This window comes from Trachymyrmex cornetzi, unplaced genomic scaffold (genome assembly GCF_001594075.2).
Source record: "Trachymyrmex cornetzi isolate Tcor2-1 unplaced genomic scaffold, Tcor1.1 scaffold156, whole genome shotgun sequence".
In the NCBI taxonomy this organism is placed as follows: Eukaryota; Metazoa; Arthropoda; class Insecta; order Hymenoptera; family Formicidae; genus Trachymyrmex; species Trachymyrmex cornetzi.
In genome coordinates, this window is record NW_017296157.1 from 3,225,038 (window position 1) to 3,243,111 (window position 18,074).

The 18,074-nt window shown below is 35.5% G+C and overlaps 1 protein-coding gene across 1 annotated transcript in view; it reads left to right on the plus strand.

Moving 5' to 3' along the window:
- LOC108758429 (uncharacterized) overlaps nucleotides 1-16,905 on the plus strand; it is a 307,362-nt gene extending 290,457 nt beyond the window's left edge. Inside the window, exons 10-12 of the mRNA XM_018503410.1 lie at nucleotides 12,083-13,045; nucleotides 14,418-14,666; nucleotides 16,803-16,905. Of these exons, the coding sequence (XP_018358912.1) occupies nucleotides 12,083-13,045; nucleotides 14,418-14,666; nucleotides 16,803-16,894 (1,304 nt within the window). The 3' untranslated portion in view covers nucleotides 16,895-16,905. The remainder of the gene's footprint in view (nucleotides 1-12,082; nucleotides 13,046-14,417; nucleotides 14,667-16,802) is intronic.
- The last annotated feature ends 1,169 nt before the right edge of the window (nucleotides 16,906-18,074 follow it).

The window sequence follows — 18,074 nt, forward strand, 5'->3', positions numbered from 1 at the left end:
CGTCTAACAGCCGGAAACCGGGATTAAAGTTGCGAAGAAAATAATTTCTGCGTCGGAGGATTCCGGCGTTTTCACGGTGGTTCGATCAGGGAGACCTCGATATGTTCCACGGCAGCTTCTCTTTTTGGCGGCAACGGCCTTTCACGAACACGGGGTAAACGTTGGTAGCGGGGTTAGCATTCGCGTCTTTGAACTTGACACGGGTCACCTGACTCCTGCTAGTCTCCTCCGTCGCTAACATCCTTCCTTTCCCTCCCCCTCCCCCTCTCCTCTCTGAGCTTCCTCTTCTTGGTGAACTTCGTTCGGCGAGTTAACGGTGCGAGTCGTGAAATATTCCTCTCCGCGATCCTCTCCTCCTATCTCTTTTTAGAGTACCATCGTTGCATCGCATTCATTGATAAGTTTAATGTAGTGAGTAAGTGATGTGAGAGAGAGTGAGATAAATAAATGAATAGTACATTTATTAGTATCCTATACAGCAAGTCCTTTAAGAACAAACTTACAATTACAAAAGCACATAAGAATCGCAAAAATATATGTACAAAAATAAGCAAATAATTAAAAGAAAGAAAAGCATTTTACAAGAACAATATATAAATATAAAAAAAGAGAAGAAAGACAAAAATAAGCAAATATATACATAATGAAGATATGAAAAAGAAAAGCAAAGAAAGAGAGAGAGAGAGAGAGAGAGAGAGAGAGAGAGAGAGAGAGAGAGAGAGAGAGAGAGAGAGAGAGATCGCCCCTATTGAGAATTTTTTAAATTTACTAAAAAATTATTATAAAATATTTATTATTACATAAAAATTTTACTAAAACTTATTAAAAGCATATTAAATTTTTTATTTATGCATTTAAAGAAATGTTTTATTATAGTTGGAATTTTGTTCTAGAAGTTTTAATGAAAAAAGGATTTATTTAGTATCTTTGTTATAAAAAAATACTATTTTATAAAAGAAGGAAGAAAGATTAAAGTTCTTGTAACGAAATCATGTTAGTGTTATACCAATAAGCAATAATGTAAAAGACATAACTAAAATTTTTTTGTTTTATTTTTCTTCCGAAAAAAATTTTAGAGAGAAAAATATTTTATTTATAAATACAAATTCTTTTAATTGATTTGTAATTTGAAGTTTAGTTAAAAATAATAATGTTGATAAATAAGAAATTGAAAATATTTCTTAATATTTTTTGCTAAATATAATTTATTTCAAAACATTTTGATATTCTGAAAATGTATTTTGTCTCGAGTATGTACTCACATCCTGTCATTGAATTATATCGTAATAAATAAAATATTGATATAAAGTCCATATAATATCGATAAAATGTTAATTCAGGATATAATTTAGGATAGCGCATCTCGAATCTTGAACTTGTCATAGATTAATGGATTGCACGAATCTTGTGTTTATTTTCCTCTCCATCTCTTTGTCCAGTTTTAATGAACCTTGTTCCGCTCGAAACTATAACCACAACTTGCCGCACTCTCCGAGTTCTCCGATACACTCCTTCTTCACCGAAAGTTTCGGTAAGTTCATGATCTAGCGCGACTGTTCCGCTCGAGAACGATTCTTCTCGGTTCGCTGGCGAAGTTGCGCTTACAATTAGTGAAGAGCAGCCGGAATAATCGGAAGCTAATTCAGAAACTGCTTTGGAATGGCGATAATTAACTCGAAAGGAAAGATGGGGAAAACGACGGTCGGTTACTAAAATCTCAATGATAACTCCGTGTCGTTCGAATCTTGAAATGGACCTATTTTTTTCCTTTATCCCTTCGATTCTTTGCGGCTGTTTCATAATTTCGCCATGTATCGCCGGTATACCATCCCAATGTTTTATAATACAGAGCACCAATCCTCACCGGACGGTTCTCTTTATTTCTCTATTATATCCGTTCTGTTTCCTTTGCTTCCTTGTTTTTCCTCCGGCCGGCATTACAGATTTTCTCCGGTTCGTTCGGCTTCATGAAACTTTTATTACGAGGCAACGTTGTTTCTTACAGCGGTACTTTGATCATTTTAAATCGTAGTACAAGTACGTCCAGATTAAACGAAAGAAGCTGTGCGCGTTTATCCTCTGGAAAAGAAGGAGAGAGAGAGGAGAGAGAGAGAGAGAGAGAGAGAGAGAGAGAGAACGAAAAAGAACTAAGCGACGCAACAAAAAAGAAACATCGTTTTCATTTGAGTGTCTTGCTGATTGCACTATGCCAGTTTACTAATTGATATCTACTTTATGTTATATGCAACGAGTGGTTGTTTCGCAGCTAAATTAATTAAGTCGAATCGATACAATGTAGCTGGAATAATAAATGACGAATTGACAACCGTTGCGGCGTATGGCGGAATTCGATGGAATGGGAAATTTTAAATCATAATATTAAATTGGGCTGTATTAATTAATGAAAGAACACTCACTCGACGTAATTAATAAAATCACATCATGAAAAACATGAATTGGCCAAGTTGGCTTATTATTGCACCGCGTTCGAGAAATACGCAACGCATTATGGAAATAATTTTATCTTCCAAAAGGGGCGCTCTCGCGCGTTCATTTCCGCACACTCGGGGAAATTTAATAAAAGCGAGATTAATGAAAAACGGTATGCTCCTTTTCATCAACTCGTTCTAGCATTTATAATACTCCCTCTTAAATCCAATAATGTTAATGTTTAATTCAGTCTGAAAATTGTTAAATCTTAAGTGGAACATTTCTGAAAGGGACTTTTAGTCAATTTTCCTATTTTCATCTTTTACTGTGATATTTACAGTAAATTTCAATTCTTAAACTGTCGTAAAAAGATGAAACGTTGGAAAATTCAAGATTATTGCCGCATGTTTTCTATCTTGTTCGTTTTAACGGCGTACCGTTGCACTCGCATCTTTTTCTCTTTTAAAATCAGAGAAAAAAAGTATATACTTTCCTCTACGTTTACCACATATTAATCGTCATCAGCAAGTTTGGTTATTAACTCATAACGCTTTGTCTCCTTTCACTCGGCGCGGCCTCCTGTTTACTCCAGTTTCTAACGAGGTACGCGGTGACGCAGGTATTTCGATTAGTTCGATGAATTTTGCGGGATATTTCACGAGAGCGAGGCGACCGCATCGAGTTATACCTAACGGTTTAATATTCGCGACACAAAATTATGTCGGCGGCTACGTTCGATGGAATCAGGTTGAAATGTTGCCTGGCCAATAATAATCAAGCCAGTAACGATCGACGTTTCTGCCGCGCACTCAGGTTTAATTACACCAGTTGTCATCCGTGTTTACTCACGAAGATACGTGCGCGCTTCGCTTCGATAAAACGCTGCTGACGGCGACGGAGAATATTTTCGAACTACCGCGCACCGTTTATTTGTAGAATAGCGTCGCACGATGCGATACGCTGCGCAGAATTGACGGACCATTTTTCTACATAGCTGCATGAGTTTTCCGCTATGTTACGAGAACCTCGATAGAATCTCTCTCCCTCTCCTCCCCCCCCCCCCCCCCCCCCCCCCTCCCTTTCTCTCTTTTACACTCATTTGCGAAAAGTGCCGACGATAATAAACGGAATAATGAATCAGTATACGATAATTTAAGTGTACGAGCTAAATCGAAAGCGTTGAATATGATTGATTAATTAATCAAGTTCAGTTCTACATGCGGCTATTGTATTTTCGATTTTCATATCATTTAATGTGCTCCAGTATGTTGGCAGAATCAACTCTCAGCGAAATGATAGAATATTCATTATTATACCTAATATAATAATGGATGAAGCGAAAATAAACTCTATGAATATTAAAGTTTATTGACATCTTTTTTTAGATACGAAACGCCACCGTCGAAATGTGACGGATTGTTGTATAACGAATTAAAAATGAAATAAACCATGATAGAAATTTCATATATTTTTTGGGCAATTATATTTATAACTTTATCGAGTAGTTAAGAACTAAAACTATACTTAGGATCCTAATCAAAATGTAATGCTTTACAGTATTGCGCACCAAATACGCAAAATCTGAATTCATTTGTTGAAAATAGCACAGAAAAGACGGTTTTCCTGAAGTATCTAAAAATTTAGCTAGACACAGATCTGAAAATAATTTTGTTTGATTATCAAAATAATTATGTATGTATGACGCTTAAACTGATTGCTAGAATCAAAATTTCTTGCAGCATTGCTGATCATGTTTGAGATTCCTCCATAATTATTTCGATGATCCATCAAAATTATTTTTAGATCTAACTAATTTTTAGAAACTTCATCAAAATTATTCTTTTCGTGAAGATAACAGAAATACTAAACAATAATGGAGCAGGTGTATACGCAAATTGCATATTTTATTAGGAAAATTATTTCCACTGAAATGCTCTATCAAGTTCTTGTATACATATCTCCTACGCAGTATTACAACTAATGAGAATACAGTAGATAATATTGGACAGCAACTGTGGATGTCTAAGAAAATTGCATGCGTTTCTATCAGGGAAGGTATAATTAATTAAGTTTTAATTCACTTGGCATTGATAATTAACGAAATATTTTATTTACCATAAGACAGATTCAGTTTTTGTTACCGTTTGACAAAAAACGGATAGAGACATCGCTAATTAAAATCCCTTTACTTCAAAAGTAACGTAATACAAAGAACGAGTGATTTTTGAATGATTGAACGTGATCTACGAATTATTATTATTATTAATGAATTAAGATTATTAAACGTTTAGACAGTTATCTTCGTATCTTTATTTCGTATATTCATTTCTGCGTCAAATGTTAAATATTAGTTGTTATTTCTCTGCGCGAGTTAAAGATAATCCGCTTAACGTATTTGGGTGTGACAATACTTGGGTTGTGAAAAGAAGTATTCTTGAATCCGCCCCGTGGATGATTTATTTTACAAATACAGCCGTAATTTATCGAATGACGTAAACGGATCCCTCGAATCTTCCGATCTACCTTTTTTTTTTTCCAAACGAAGATGAACGCACGCGGTTGTTTCGTGGAGGGTCTCGCTTACCCTTCCGTCTTCTGTCCTCCTTTACCGTGTATTCCCTCGTCGCCATCTACCCTGCCAAAAGTTATTTCCGCTGGAAATTTATCGCTTTGGCGAGAATCGAGGCGTCATTTCCGGACGAACGAAATAAAGAGAACGCCGTGCTCGGCCGATCTCGTTTCTCCGTTCGAAGAATAATTGGCGCCCACTTTTATCGCCTGTCTCTTTAACCCCCTCCCCCTCGCTTCTCATCCACCTAGATAAAAGTATCGCGAAACTCGCGAATGTAAATCGTCAGCTAAAAGTACGTGACGTATCGGCGTATCTATCTTGCGCCGTGAAGAAAAACGCGCGCTAACGGAAGACAAGCGCGGCCGTTCTCTTATTTACAAACTTCCCTCTCTTGGCCGATACATTCGATTTAACTTCCGACGACGATAAGCAAAGTACGTGAAGCTTTAACTCTTCCGAAGTGTGCATATACATATAATGAGATATGAGATTTCGTTCATCTCTAGTAGACGTAGTTCTTCGATAAGAAGCAAAGCTTCAGTCAGTTCGACACGAAACTGTAGTCGCGGCTAAAAAGAGATACTTCTACTTTGAAGAAGCCAAAGTAACAGAAATATAAATATGCTTTTCTTCAAAATTTTTGTTGCCGTCTAATACAAAAAGAGATGGCAGTAATGTCACTAATTAAGAGTTAATATTACTCCCTTACTTCAAAAGTGACACAACTCAAAAAACGTAATTTTCGAGTTATTACGTGAATAAGTTAAACATTATCCTCTCAACCATCAAAAATAAACTAATTTAACTTCATAAAAATGGTTATAACTCGGAAAGGGTGGTTAAAAAAAATTGTTAAAATTATTACAATTTAAAAGAGACGGTATTTTAAGAGTTGTGAAAAAATAATAAAAAGGACATATGATTATATTAAGAATATATTAAGAATATATTCTTTTTGCTGGATTATTGGATTAATCAATAATTTTCTGCCAAGTTGAAAAATAGTTTTTTCTCTTTTCTGGGAAACTTAATTTTTTTAATGCTCATTAATATCTATATTATTAAATTGATTGTAAATCTATCCTTAAGTACAGCACAGATTATTCACAATATTGCAACAATATTACAATGTTTCAACAATCTTGCAGTAACATTGCAAATGTTGCCGTAATGTTATTGCAAACTTCTATGCTGAATTGGTAATTTGTGGTATTATTCTAGCTTCTGTTTAGGACTACATTTCGAGACAAACAATCGGCGCGTAATTTGTTTGAACTGGAAATTGTAAAATTCATGCAAAAATATTATCAGGCACTAAATTTGAACATTTCTCGATCGATTTTCACTTATTAAAAGTCATTATATAATTTTTTGAGTTGTGTCTGTAAGGGAGCGATATGTAAAAAATATTTATTTCTACGATCGCGCGGAGCCATTCCCATACCATTTACGTCATTCTCGTTGCCGCATGATGATGCAAAACGAATGAAACTCCCACAAACGCCGCAGGAACATGAACGAGGCAAACTAAGCACGCGATAACGGGGCGAAATTTCCGATCCGTTTCCCTCGTCGTCGAGATCGATCGTTAGGGGCGGCCGTTTCGTTCTCTGAAAAGGGTCTATGCGGGATGCAGAGGGGAGGGTAGGGGACCGAGGCGGCAGAAAGCAAAATCGAGGGAGGCAGCACTCGACCGATTAATTAAAAACTTGGTACTGCCGTGTCAAGAGGCACGCTTCGCCAGCAAACGATGCGGATGTGACAGGATAATGCCGCTGTGACTAAGCGGTACCGGTTTGCCCGTAGGGCTTTTTGGGTCAAAACTGGCGTCGTAATAAGGCAGAGGGCCTGGAAGGAGGAGAGGGTGAGGGCTGATGTCAAGATGGACACGATGGATCGTGATTAATTCTTTATTGTATTGCATTCTCTTCAGGTAGGAAACAAGAAAAAAAGAGAATCTGAGAATCCTTTATTATTGAACTCCAATTTTAAAACTCCAAGTTATATTTCAAATCCCATAACAACCTACTGGTACATTAAACGAATCCTTGGTTTTAATTTTTGGTTTACGGATTTTTTTGCGAATTATATGAATATTTGAACTGACGAAACATTCTTTCAAATTTCTCTGTAAATGGAAATTGCTTCGAAAAAGTGATTTCAGTTAGTTGTACAGAAGCATAAAGCGACATGTATTTTTTTAAATTTATTTTAGATCAGGTAGCAATTTGGCAACAAAATTGTTAAAATTTTTACATGAAAACATAGCTTTATGTGATATGAAAGGTTGAACTGGTATGCAAATATCAGCGAGGCTCCAAGCTGCTCCAATTTTATTTCTGCCGCCACGATTTCGAGTCGCGATATGGCATAGATTTAGCAATACTTGTTAAGGACGAACGAGGTAAACCTGATGCCCACTATTGGGACATTATGCAGGTAACTGTCACGATTAATTATTCTACAATTTTCTTTATTCCGAAAGCGGATTGGATAGCTAGTTTAGTTCAGGTTAGCGGAAGTTGGGAAAGCTGCGCTGGGTAATTTAGTGCTTGCGGTTGTTATCGATTATCGAAAGCGCGATTCGTTGCCAATAAGTATTTGCGCTGTGGGACATAAATATCGCTCGCAACGAAAAGCTATGATTTGAGACACAACAAAATATCGGTCAGCTAGATATCACGATATTACATTTAGCTTGATGCCTAATGTTAAAAAATATTTTTTCTTTTGGCGTTAACAAACAAAGGTGTTAAAAAATTGATCTTTTATTCATAACAAATTATATCAGGATGATGCAAAAAATCTTTCAGTGTACTGTAAAAATTTTAGAAAAAATAAAAATAAGCAAAAAAAATTAGAAATGAGTAAAGAAATGAATGCGACACGAAGTGAAAAATATTTTAAAAATTGTGAAAATTATTTAAATTATATTGCGTTTATTTTCATTTTGAAAAGCGATATTGTAATTGTAATAAAATCACTTTTAAAACGATAAAATAAAAAATTAAAAAATTTGTGAATTTTACTTATTATTACTGAATGTCGTATTGGCGGAATCTAAAAGATGTATACGCTGATGTGTCCATCTAATAATGTACTTCGATAAATTTTCGTTATTTTAATATACGCAATTGGAAAAGGTTGATTAATCTCTAGTATAAAAATATGTTTATTTTTATCTTATTTCTCTCTCTGTTATATGTATTGTGGTATGTGAATCTGTATTTGTTTTAATTCGACAAAAAATATATTTTCAAGTTTATAAACATATTTATAAAGTACACTCGGTCGTCCGCATAGTTACATCCTCGGAGACAACTAGACACTATGAAACTTCATTGTTACACGATTCTCGGAGTAGATTAGCACATTGAGATAAGGAAAGATACGTTCCCTCATATATGTATATGAATATCTCTAATTGCGATATGCGACATACTACAATGATAACATATCGCAATGTTATTAAGAGCAGACTAATCTCATTAATACGAAATACAAAATAATACAATAAGGAAATATGATCTGCTTTTATGAAATAATAATTTTTTATTATTATTAGGATAAACTACCAGAATTAATATTATGAATTGTAGAACAGCCTAGAAACTTAACTCTGCTATACATATTGTGTTTATTTAACCCAAAATGTAATTTATTTTTTACTAATATTGTACTAAAAAAATTTTTTTTCTAATTGATGATTTAATTTGTTGATATAAGACCTTTTTTCTGTGAACTTTTTTGTTTTTTATTATTTATAGAGCTTTTAATATTGATTCAAACGATATGGTCGTAAATTTGAACAAATTAGCAGGGTTAAAAAATATCGTTTATTATTGAGACATCTATGATATTCTGACAAGCGATAAAGCTTTACAGCATAAATAACGATCAGTACAGTCCATAATCGCCCTTCCGATTGAACACAAAGGAGATAGACCAAAGGGACTGACTCTCAACCTCTCCATAACCCGCCCTTACCGTTCCTTTTAGGCAAGTCCTTCGTGCCGGGAATCGCCTAACGAGTCGGAAAAATCAAGTCGCCTTCACCGAGACCGATCGCCTTTACGTTGACGTAAAATCGTGTCTAATTAACTGTAAAAATAACGAGATTTTTGCGATATCGTCGCAAACTACCATTAAGATCGATTTATAAAATTCGGCAATGCAAAGTGGAACGGCAACGTAAAAACAAAAGTGGAATCCTATTCTTGAAGTACGAACGGAAATAAGATTGAAATTGATTCCTTGGTAAATGATTAATTCGGATTTTCCATTTATATGTACGTTTCTTTGCTAGTTTTTAAGTATTTTTGTATTTTTATAATTAAGTTGCGACTAAATGAAATAAAACAGTATCTCGTTGTTAAAGCGGATCTTTCTGAGACTTAATTAGAAAGTGAGATTCTGCTACTTTTGTAACAGAATCTTGCTTTCTAATTAAGAGCAAGTAAATGTAAATTTTTCCGACTTCCTTTACCCGAACTTTTCTAACTCTTTCGACGTTAAATAGCAATTAAACCCTTCACTGCATTTTCCTTGTAGGATAATCGGTATACCTTTTTTTCTTTCTTTTTTTTTGCAAGCATCGTATTTCACATGCTTTCAATTAACCTGAAGCACATATTGTAACGTAAAATATAAAAGAGTAGACTCTTGATCGTTAGCTTACCGAGTTTTGAAGGCTTGGTATCGAGATAAAACGATAATGCAGCTTATTGGACTAGGGGAGAGTAGCATCCTTTACTCGAGGGTGCGTTGCGTCGTCAGATTTGTCTCGTTAGAGTTCGCATTGTGTCTGCCTATGGTCGATTTACGCTCTCTCGTTATAACCATTCGCCGTCTTCCGTTACTTTCTTGAGCCTTCTAAAGACTCCTGGCCTTTTTTTCTCCTTTCTTACGACCTAACGAGCTTCCATTAAGCTCACGATGCGTATTCTTGTTTGCGTGTGATTGGCGGTATTTATTGTGGCTCATATATTATACGCATACAAAGAGAAAACTTTATTTGAGAAAAGAAAAAAAATTGAAGAATGATAAATATATCCGCATATGTAAAAACTTTTAGTAATCGATATAGAGTGTAAGATAAGATGTACGTGATATTAGTGAAAATATGTTTCAGAAATATACTAGGATTTCTTGAATAAAAATGTTGTAAGAAATAACATTACGTTTTTGCGTTACTTTTGGAACAAACTGTAACTACTTTAAATTAATTACAACTTCAGAAAAACGATTAACCTGAGTCTTATAAATTTGGAACCATTATATAACATTTTCAACCATCTTAGGGTACATAAGAGATATAATATGATTATGTGAACTCCCTGAATGGACTCGGACATCCGTGGCTCTTTTCAGAACTTTTTTCCCTCCTCGGTTTAAAATATACCGTACTTTCTCACTAACAAGAAAGTATCATTAGCAGGGATCGATAACCTTCGTCGAGCTTCTTGTCCCAACTTCTAAAGTTACGGCATTTAAAATTCCGTTTAAGACTCAACTTCAAAGTTTCTTCTTAGGCCGTAGAAATTACGAGCATATCAGTACTTTACTTTCGGTAGATAGGATCATTAATTTACAGCAACTCTTTTTATCTACGATACCTTTTGCGTTTATTAGTATTTATATGTTTTAGTTTATGCATATATGTATATATAACTCGTAATAATAATAATAATAATAATAATAGTAACAATAATAATGTTGTTTTGTAATATGCGTTTGTAATTTTATCACATTTATATAAAATTTCAGTGGTCTGTGTACCGAATATTGCGACAAAAAGTATCGCTTGAGGTACACGATAAATGTTCACGCGTTTTTATACGTTTTATCATGCTGCCATTTTTCATTTCTTGCACATGTCGTGCATTAAATTAACTCTTTTATCGTAAATATAAAACATAATCGTAAATCGCGAATTATACGACAACGTTATATTAATGTTTTAAATGAAGCAAGCGTAATATTTCATGTCATTAATAATACTACAAAATTTATTGCAGTATTCTTACTCTGTCATATCACAAATTCTCTCTATCCACAATATAAATATTATATCATCTCGCGTATATTATGCTATTAAAACAATTATCATTTATTCCGGAAATCAAGTTTGAATTTAAGAACTCTTATTATGTATAAATTATCCTCTATATACAATCTCTCAAAGCATTAAAGTATTAAAATAATAATTTTAATTGTACTTTGATATTAATTATACTTTGATAATTCTACTTTGAATCTGCTCATTTTAAATCTTACAAATTGTTATAATATATTTTCTGGAATTCTATATTTTGGCTGATATTGTTTTTAAAGTGAAAATGTTATATTTTGCTATATATTTTGTATAAAAAATTCACGTAAAAAATTTTCGAATTCAATGATATTACTCTTCTATCATAAAATAGGATCAATATAGAAACAATCATATATTGTTATTAGAGAAATATTTTACTCTTAAATAAACATTTTTTAATCTGGAATAAAATCATCTTGGTATATCGGTTTCGTGTCAAATACTACGGTGCCAGAATTGTATACGTTATAACACACATTAGATAAAGATTTCTTCTAAACGTAAGAATATATAAATTTACATTTATATGTTAGTCTTGTCTTAAGACAATAAGTCTCTCTCACAGTCTTGTTTATAAAAATTAAAAATTCAATTGAAATAATAAATTAATTATAAACAAAAAAGGCATTGGGAACTAGAGCGGAAAATGATGCGCCAATTATTATCACAAGTCTTCAATTATACAATGTTTGTATATATTATGATGTTTGACTGTGATTAACGTGTCATTAAAGACTCGTAATAATAATTTTGCATATCGTTTTTTGCGCTGATTCTCAACGCCTTTTTTGTTTATAATTAATTTATTATTTCAACATTATTTAATTTGAGGAAGGAAAATAGAAATTGTTGTTCTAATCTTAATATTGTTCTATTTTTATACTACCAGATTGCGATAAGATTAAGTATATCACGAATATATTTTTTGTTTAGTTATTAAAATTTTTTTCTGAGAGGGTAAGATTCGCGTTTGCTTTTTGTCGCAGCGAGCTCTCCGGAATCACGTACCTGTCCGTACTTGGGCAAGTTCACAGTGACGGATGTGAATCGGAATCAACGAAACACGCGCGAAAGCCGCAGGAGCCAGCATCAGCAGGAATCTCTGCCCATCCGACATGACGGCGAAAAGGTGCGGCATGCCCAGGAGAGAAATGAGGACCGGCGAGGTCGTAAGCTGGATTATGAGGTCGAGAAGAGGCGGGCCAACAACGAGTATCTCGTCCACGAGAGGATGGGTCGGCGAGCGCGTTCGAATCGCGGCAACCGAAGTCGCAAGGACTACAGTCTGGAAGAAATGTCCTCGTCGAGAAGAACTTCGGAGCTAGAGGAGACTTTCCGGGATCTACGAGAGCGCGCCTTGCGATCGAAGGTTAGACGATCGGGCGATCTGGAGCAACGCGTCGCCGAGAGCTCACATTCTAAGACGAGGAGATCGCGCGCTGTCGAACACCTCGAGAAAGACACGAGATACGCGATGGATCTCGGAAGAGTTGACAAAAACGAGGGTGGAACGATTGAAGACGAGGTGAATTCGAAAGATAAAACGAACAGATCGAGAAGATACCCAAAGATAGAAGACTTTCATTCGTACGACGTTGATACAATCAGACGGTTTTGGGCCGCCGATTCGGACGACAGCTGGACCTCCAGTACATTGCAAGTGCAAGGCGATTATTTCGGGGATTATTTAGACGCCGATAGCCCGCCGCGAAAAAGATCCGCGTGGGGGAATCCGGCCGACAAGGGTATGACCTATAAGGATCTCCTGAGAATGAAGAGGGAGCTCGAGGAACGCGAGAGGGATGAGGATATTCCCGAGAGGAGGGAGAAGAGAAACGAGGATGACTCCTCGAGGTGCAGTTCTGAGGTGACGACCTTAACCGTGGGTTGCTCCACGGCGGACAGGATGGAGTTTCAAAGTGACTGCGTCGACGACGACGCTATCACCGGTAATTATCTACCTTTTCTTTCTCTTTATATTTTCTTTCTGTCATACCGAGAACCTTAGCCGCGCTGACCCCTTGAATACGATCACAATACCGCGAGCGACAAAGGATTATTTTTTCAAGGCATTTGGAGTGTAGAATTCGACGCGGGTCAGAAAGTGTCTTCTTAGTGTTAGAAGGATTGATGATTATAGTCTAAAGGTACATAAACATTTATTCTAGCAAGAATTCTCTTTGTGAAGGAAAAGATTTTATCACTACAATTTAATTCCTATAATTTTCATTAATTGTGCATTTTTATTAGGAAAATTACGTGTCTTACAAAAAAGAAAAACATTGATTCCGATCAAAAAATTCATAAGTGACTCAATAAAGGATATACTAATTATATGGAAAATTGAGTTAGTTTTCACGTATAACGTAGCTTATAATTATAAAAAGATGTTGCGGACACAAGGTTTAATAATGGATAGTTTTTAAACTACTCAAAGTAAAACTGTACTTACAGAACCTTTGATACTAAAAAACTGTTTATTATTGAACCTTATATCTATGAACATCTTTTGTTCACTACATTACAAACTATAGTATACATGAAAACTAACTCATTTCACCAGAACCCAAGTTTCCATGTATTGCAGAATCCTTTGAAGTAATCTATATATATCTAAAAGATAAGATGATATTTTTCAAAGAAAAAAAAATATATTTATAATGAAATTTCTTTATAACCTTATTAATATCAGTTCAAGAAAGAGAGATGATTTTAGGAAATGTTTTAAGAAATAAAAAGAATAAGAGCCCCATTCTATCAAATAATCACCAATTCATGAAATTTACATTGAAAATTTGATGTTAATTACAGTGTTAGTACACAATAAAGCTCACCGACGACATAATGCTTATCGCGCTTACAAAAGTATTATCCAAAAATATAGTACAACGAATTCGAGCCTTTCAATATTAAAGCGACGATATTAACGCGCGCGTTTCTTATCGAGCCCGAAACTTGCGCCCCTTATCAATCTTGGTAATGTCGTAACTTCATTACGACGGTCGAAGTGATACTCAAGCACGTTCTCCTGCCGCGATTTCGCATCAAGATTGAAATGCCTGAATGTTTGAAAGAACCGCGAAGCACATCCGCTCCTCCTTCCCTTTTCGCTATGTAGACTAGCGCTTCTCAGTCCCATGGATATTCTCTCGACCCTCGACACCGAAGTTTATTTCGGGGGGAATAATGGCACTCGAAGGGTAACGGCCGTCGAGACGCCAATCCCCCCTCACCCGACCGTTATTATCCCGAAACTTTCTCCAACCCTCCCGTGTTTCGCCAAGACCTCTGGCAGCCCCGTGCTTTCTCTTTACCTTCCAGCCTACTCCTGCCACGGTAGATGGTTCGACGCCGAGGGCACGCAGTTCGTGATCGCCACCCCGTTGGCGCGCAGAACAGCGTGGTCGAACAGCGAGAACAACAGGGCGCAGCCCTACAGGAACAGCCGTAGACTGTGCTTCATGTACAAAGAGAGCGGCGGAGTTGTCAGTTTGACTGCCAGCACCATAGCGTGTCAGAGGGGCATCCCACCGCCCACGCCGATGTTGGCCTTCAACGCTACCAGCACCGGTAAGTGGCAACCTCCGTCAACCCTTTCGCTTTCCGTCGCTGCGCTATTTCATCCTCGGATTAGCATTAATTTGAGAACATTAGATACTAGAACACGCAACGTACTTTGATATATTACGTTAGAAACATACATGAAATAATTTTAAATTCGTTAATATTTCATCAAATATTGTTTGCAGAAATATTAAAAATATCAAAATTTAATTATTACTATTATATATTTAATTTCATTATTATTTAAAAATACTTTATTAAATAATGTTAGCCAATAATTAATTAAATATCGTTAGCGGAAATATATACTAAAAATATCAAAATTTAATTACTAAATACTATTATATCTTCAATTTTATTACTATTTAAAAATAACATAGAATTTAAATATTTATAATAATCTCATCCGAATTTTATCTTCTATATTAATATTAGTAAATTGAATGGAAAATAAAATTATTTATTTTTGTAGTAATATTGATCATTTAATAAGTTCTTTGTCTCATTTTTTCATGCAAGAATAAAATATATTAATAAGAATAAAATATATTAAAATTATAATATATTAAAATTTTCCATATATTCGCTTAAATAAGTCTATATAAAGTCTATAAATTCTTCCATTATCCAATTCACCACAAAGAAATTTATTTCAATATACAAATCGTTAAAGAAAGAGAAATGTGTAAAACGAGTTCCTTAATATCTATTAAACAATCGATATAAATTTTATATCAAAATATGGACATGTTTTCTTGATATCGTGAGAATTTAGTAAACTCATTGCGACTATATGCCCGACCGGGAGAAAACGCGACGAGATTCTCCGTCCTTCTGCAAAACGTTCAGTATACTCCAATAACTTCCCTTGTGACGTGAAGGCTGCGCCATCCAATCGAAATCGCGGAGTCAGCGATTGTCATCCATTGCGCCGCTCGAAATCTCGTCGCGGAGGGTGCGTGACAGCCACGCATAATCTAGCGCGACATTTGCGTAGCTCTCTGTGACAAATAGATTGCGACAGTGCGTTGATAAACGCTGAATTATGCGCCACCAGACTTAAGGCTATCTCATAGGCGCGAAATAATCATTAAATATGGAACATATATTACCAGCATTAATTATGATATTCATTTTACTGGCAGCCACAGTTTTGATCTAATCAGATATTATTATGTTGTATGGAACATCTTTTATTTTCTCTAGGATTTAAACTATACAACAAATGCAAAATTTTTAGAAAAAAACCGACATATTAATTTATAAAAGAAATATTTAAATAATTAATTAATAAAATATATCTTTTTTTCCACACTCTCTGCTATTATGTCCAAAATTATTAGGCATCCTTATAAATTTTATAATTCTTATATAAATTAACATAAATACAACAAAATTTGTACGACTTTATTAATAAATTATTAACATTTAATATATTATTACATTTCTTTTTTATTATTTATTATTTACTGTAAGTAAATGATTATTTAGTACACACACTATTCAAAGAAATATGTATTAAGATTTAGTACATTTTTTTTTCAGCGTACGCATGGATCTTAATTAATTTTGAAAAAATACTAAAAGAGAAAGAAATTTATTTAAAAGAAAAACGCTAATTAATAAGGTGTCTAATAATTTTGTGCATGTAGAGTGGCTGTAGAGTGGAATTTTATATTCAGTACATATATTTTCGAAGAAATACACGTACTAATTGTAAATAGCTTTTCGCATATGTATGAGAAAGAGATGTTGTACTAATCATATACAGAAAGAACGATTTCACTGAAGTATCCAAACATAGTTGGTTACAGATCTGAACATAATTTTGTTAGAATATTAAAATGATGACGTAAGAAGTATCTCAAACGTGATGAGCAATGCTACAAAAAGTTTTGATATTCTAGCAACTAGCTTGAGCGTGCTATATAATTATTTTCATAATGCAACAGAATTATTTTCAGATCTGTCTAGCTAAATTTTTAGATATTGTACTTTAAATATAATATTTCAGTAAAATCATCCTTTCCGTAAATGTTGCTTAGCTAAGAAGCAAAATATGCATTACTTCTATCTCGTATGAACCTAAGTATACAAAAATATACTGTAAGATGGTAAAAATTAGTGACCTTCTATTTTCAGGTCAGTGCATGGAAGCGAACGGCGGACAGATCGGCCGATCGACGTACCTGACGATCGTCCTACTGACGGCGGTCACCGTGATATTCAGGTGATTCTAATCGAAAGCGCGACAATTATTCGAAATCAATTAAGGATCGAACTCAAACGCGGTGTCGGACACTCAGCGAAGATCGTTATAAGAAATATTCGCGATACAGTGATCGGCCGTGCGTGGCTCGATCGATCGGGCGGTATGTAACAACTGCAGATGAGTGCGATCTTAGACCGTGAATGAGAAAGATACGGAAAAAGAGGAGCCCATCGACCGATTAGACAATCGTGCTCATGGCTCCTATTAGTTTCTTCAAACTCTCGTCGGGAGAAACTCGCGTTCGTGCGATCGTCGTTCCGAAGCCAAAGAGCGGTCGGCGTCGTCGATGAAACGGATAAGGATTAACGAATGACGAACGACAAGATCGCACGAGAGATCATCCTGCGAAGAACCGATGGAAGATCCGCAAAAAAAGCTCCTGGATTTTTGCAACAATTCCGACGTGCACGATTTTATTGGGGAGAGTCAGACGTCGAACGAAACGTCGGTGGCGTAAATCGCGATCGAAGCGATCGAGAGAACAGCTCGAGCGTGAGTTTTCCCTGGCCAATAGATTTTTTTACAAGACGTAGCGCGTAGGCACTAAAGTTGAAATCGGGCGAAGCTAACGGAGTTGTTAGGCGATTTTTATGGTTAGGCCATATCACGATCGGTATCGCGAACGAGACGCGGACCTCGGTCGAAGGACTGCAATTCGCCCTCGTAAGATCGATCGTCCCAGAGTCCTCTCGTTCTTAGCCGATAAGACGCGCGATCGTTACTCTTTAGGATGAACAGAAAAAGATGACTATTACGAAGAGACTATATTCTCGATAAGTGCAAAAAAGAAAGGGAAGAAGCATTTACTCGGTAAATATTTTCTTCGCCGGGCGCGCGCACGCTCATTTCTTTGCTCATTCTCGGGCATGTACCCTCAATAAGTACCGAGTAATCGACGATACGCGTAATAATTATATCGATTAATTACAAATAATATACGCTGTCGTTTTTTCGACGGATCGAGGCGGATCCCCGCTTGTCCTGAAGTGACGCCATGAAGGATGAAGAGAAATGAATCGTGGGTGAGTCGCTTGTTCTTCACAGGACGAGCTTAGCCGAACGAGAGCGATTTAGCTGAGCGACAAACTGAGAATGAGGATAGTGAGCCTTAATTAGCATGACGGAGTCCTCTAGCCGATAAG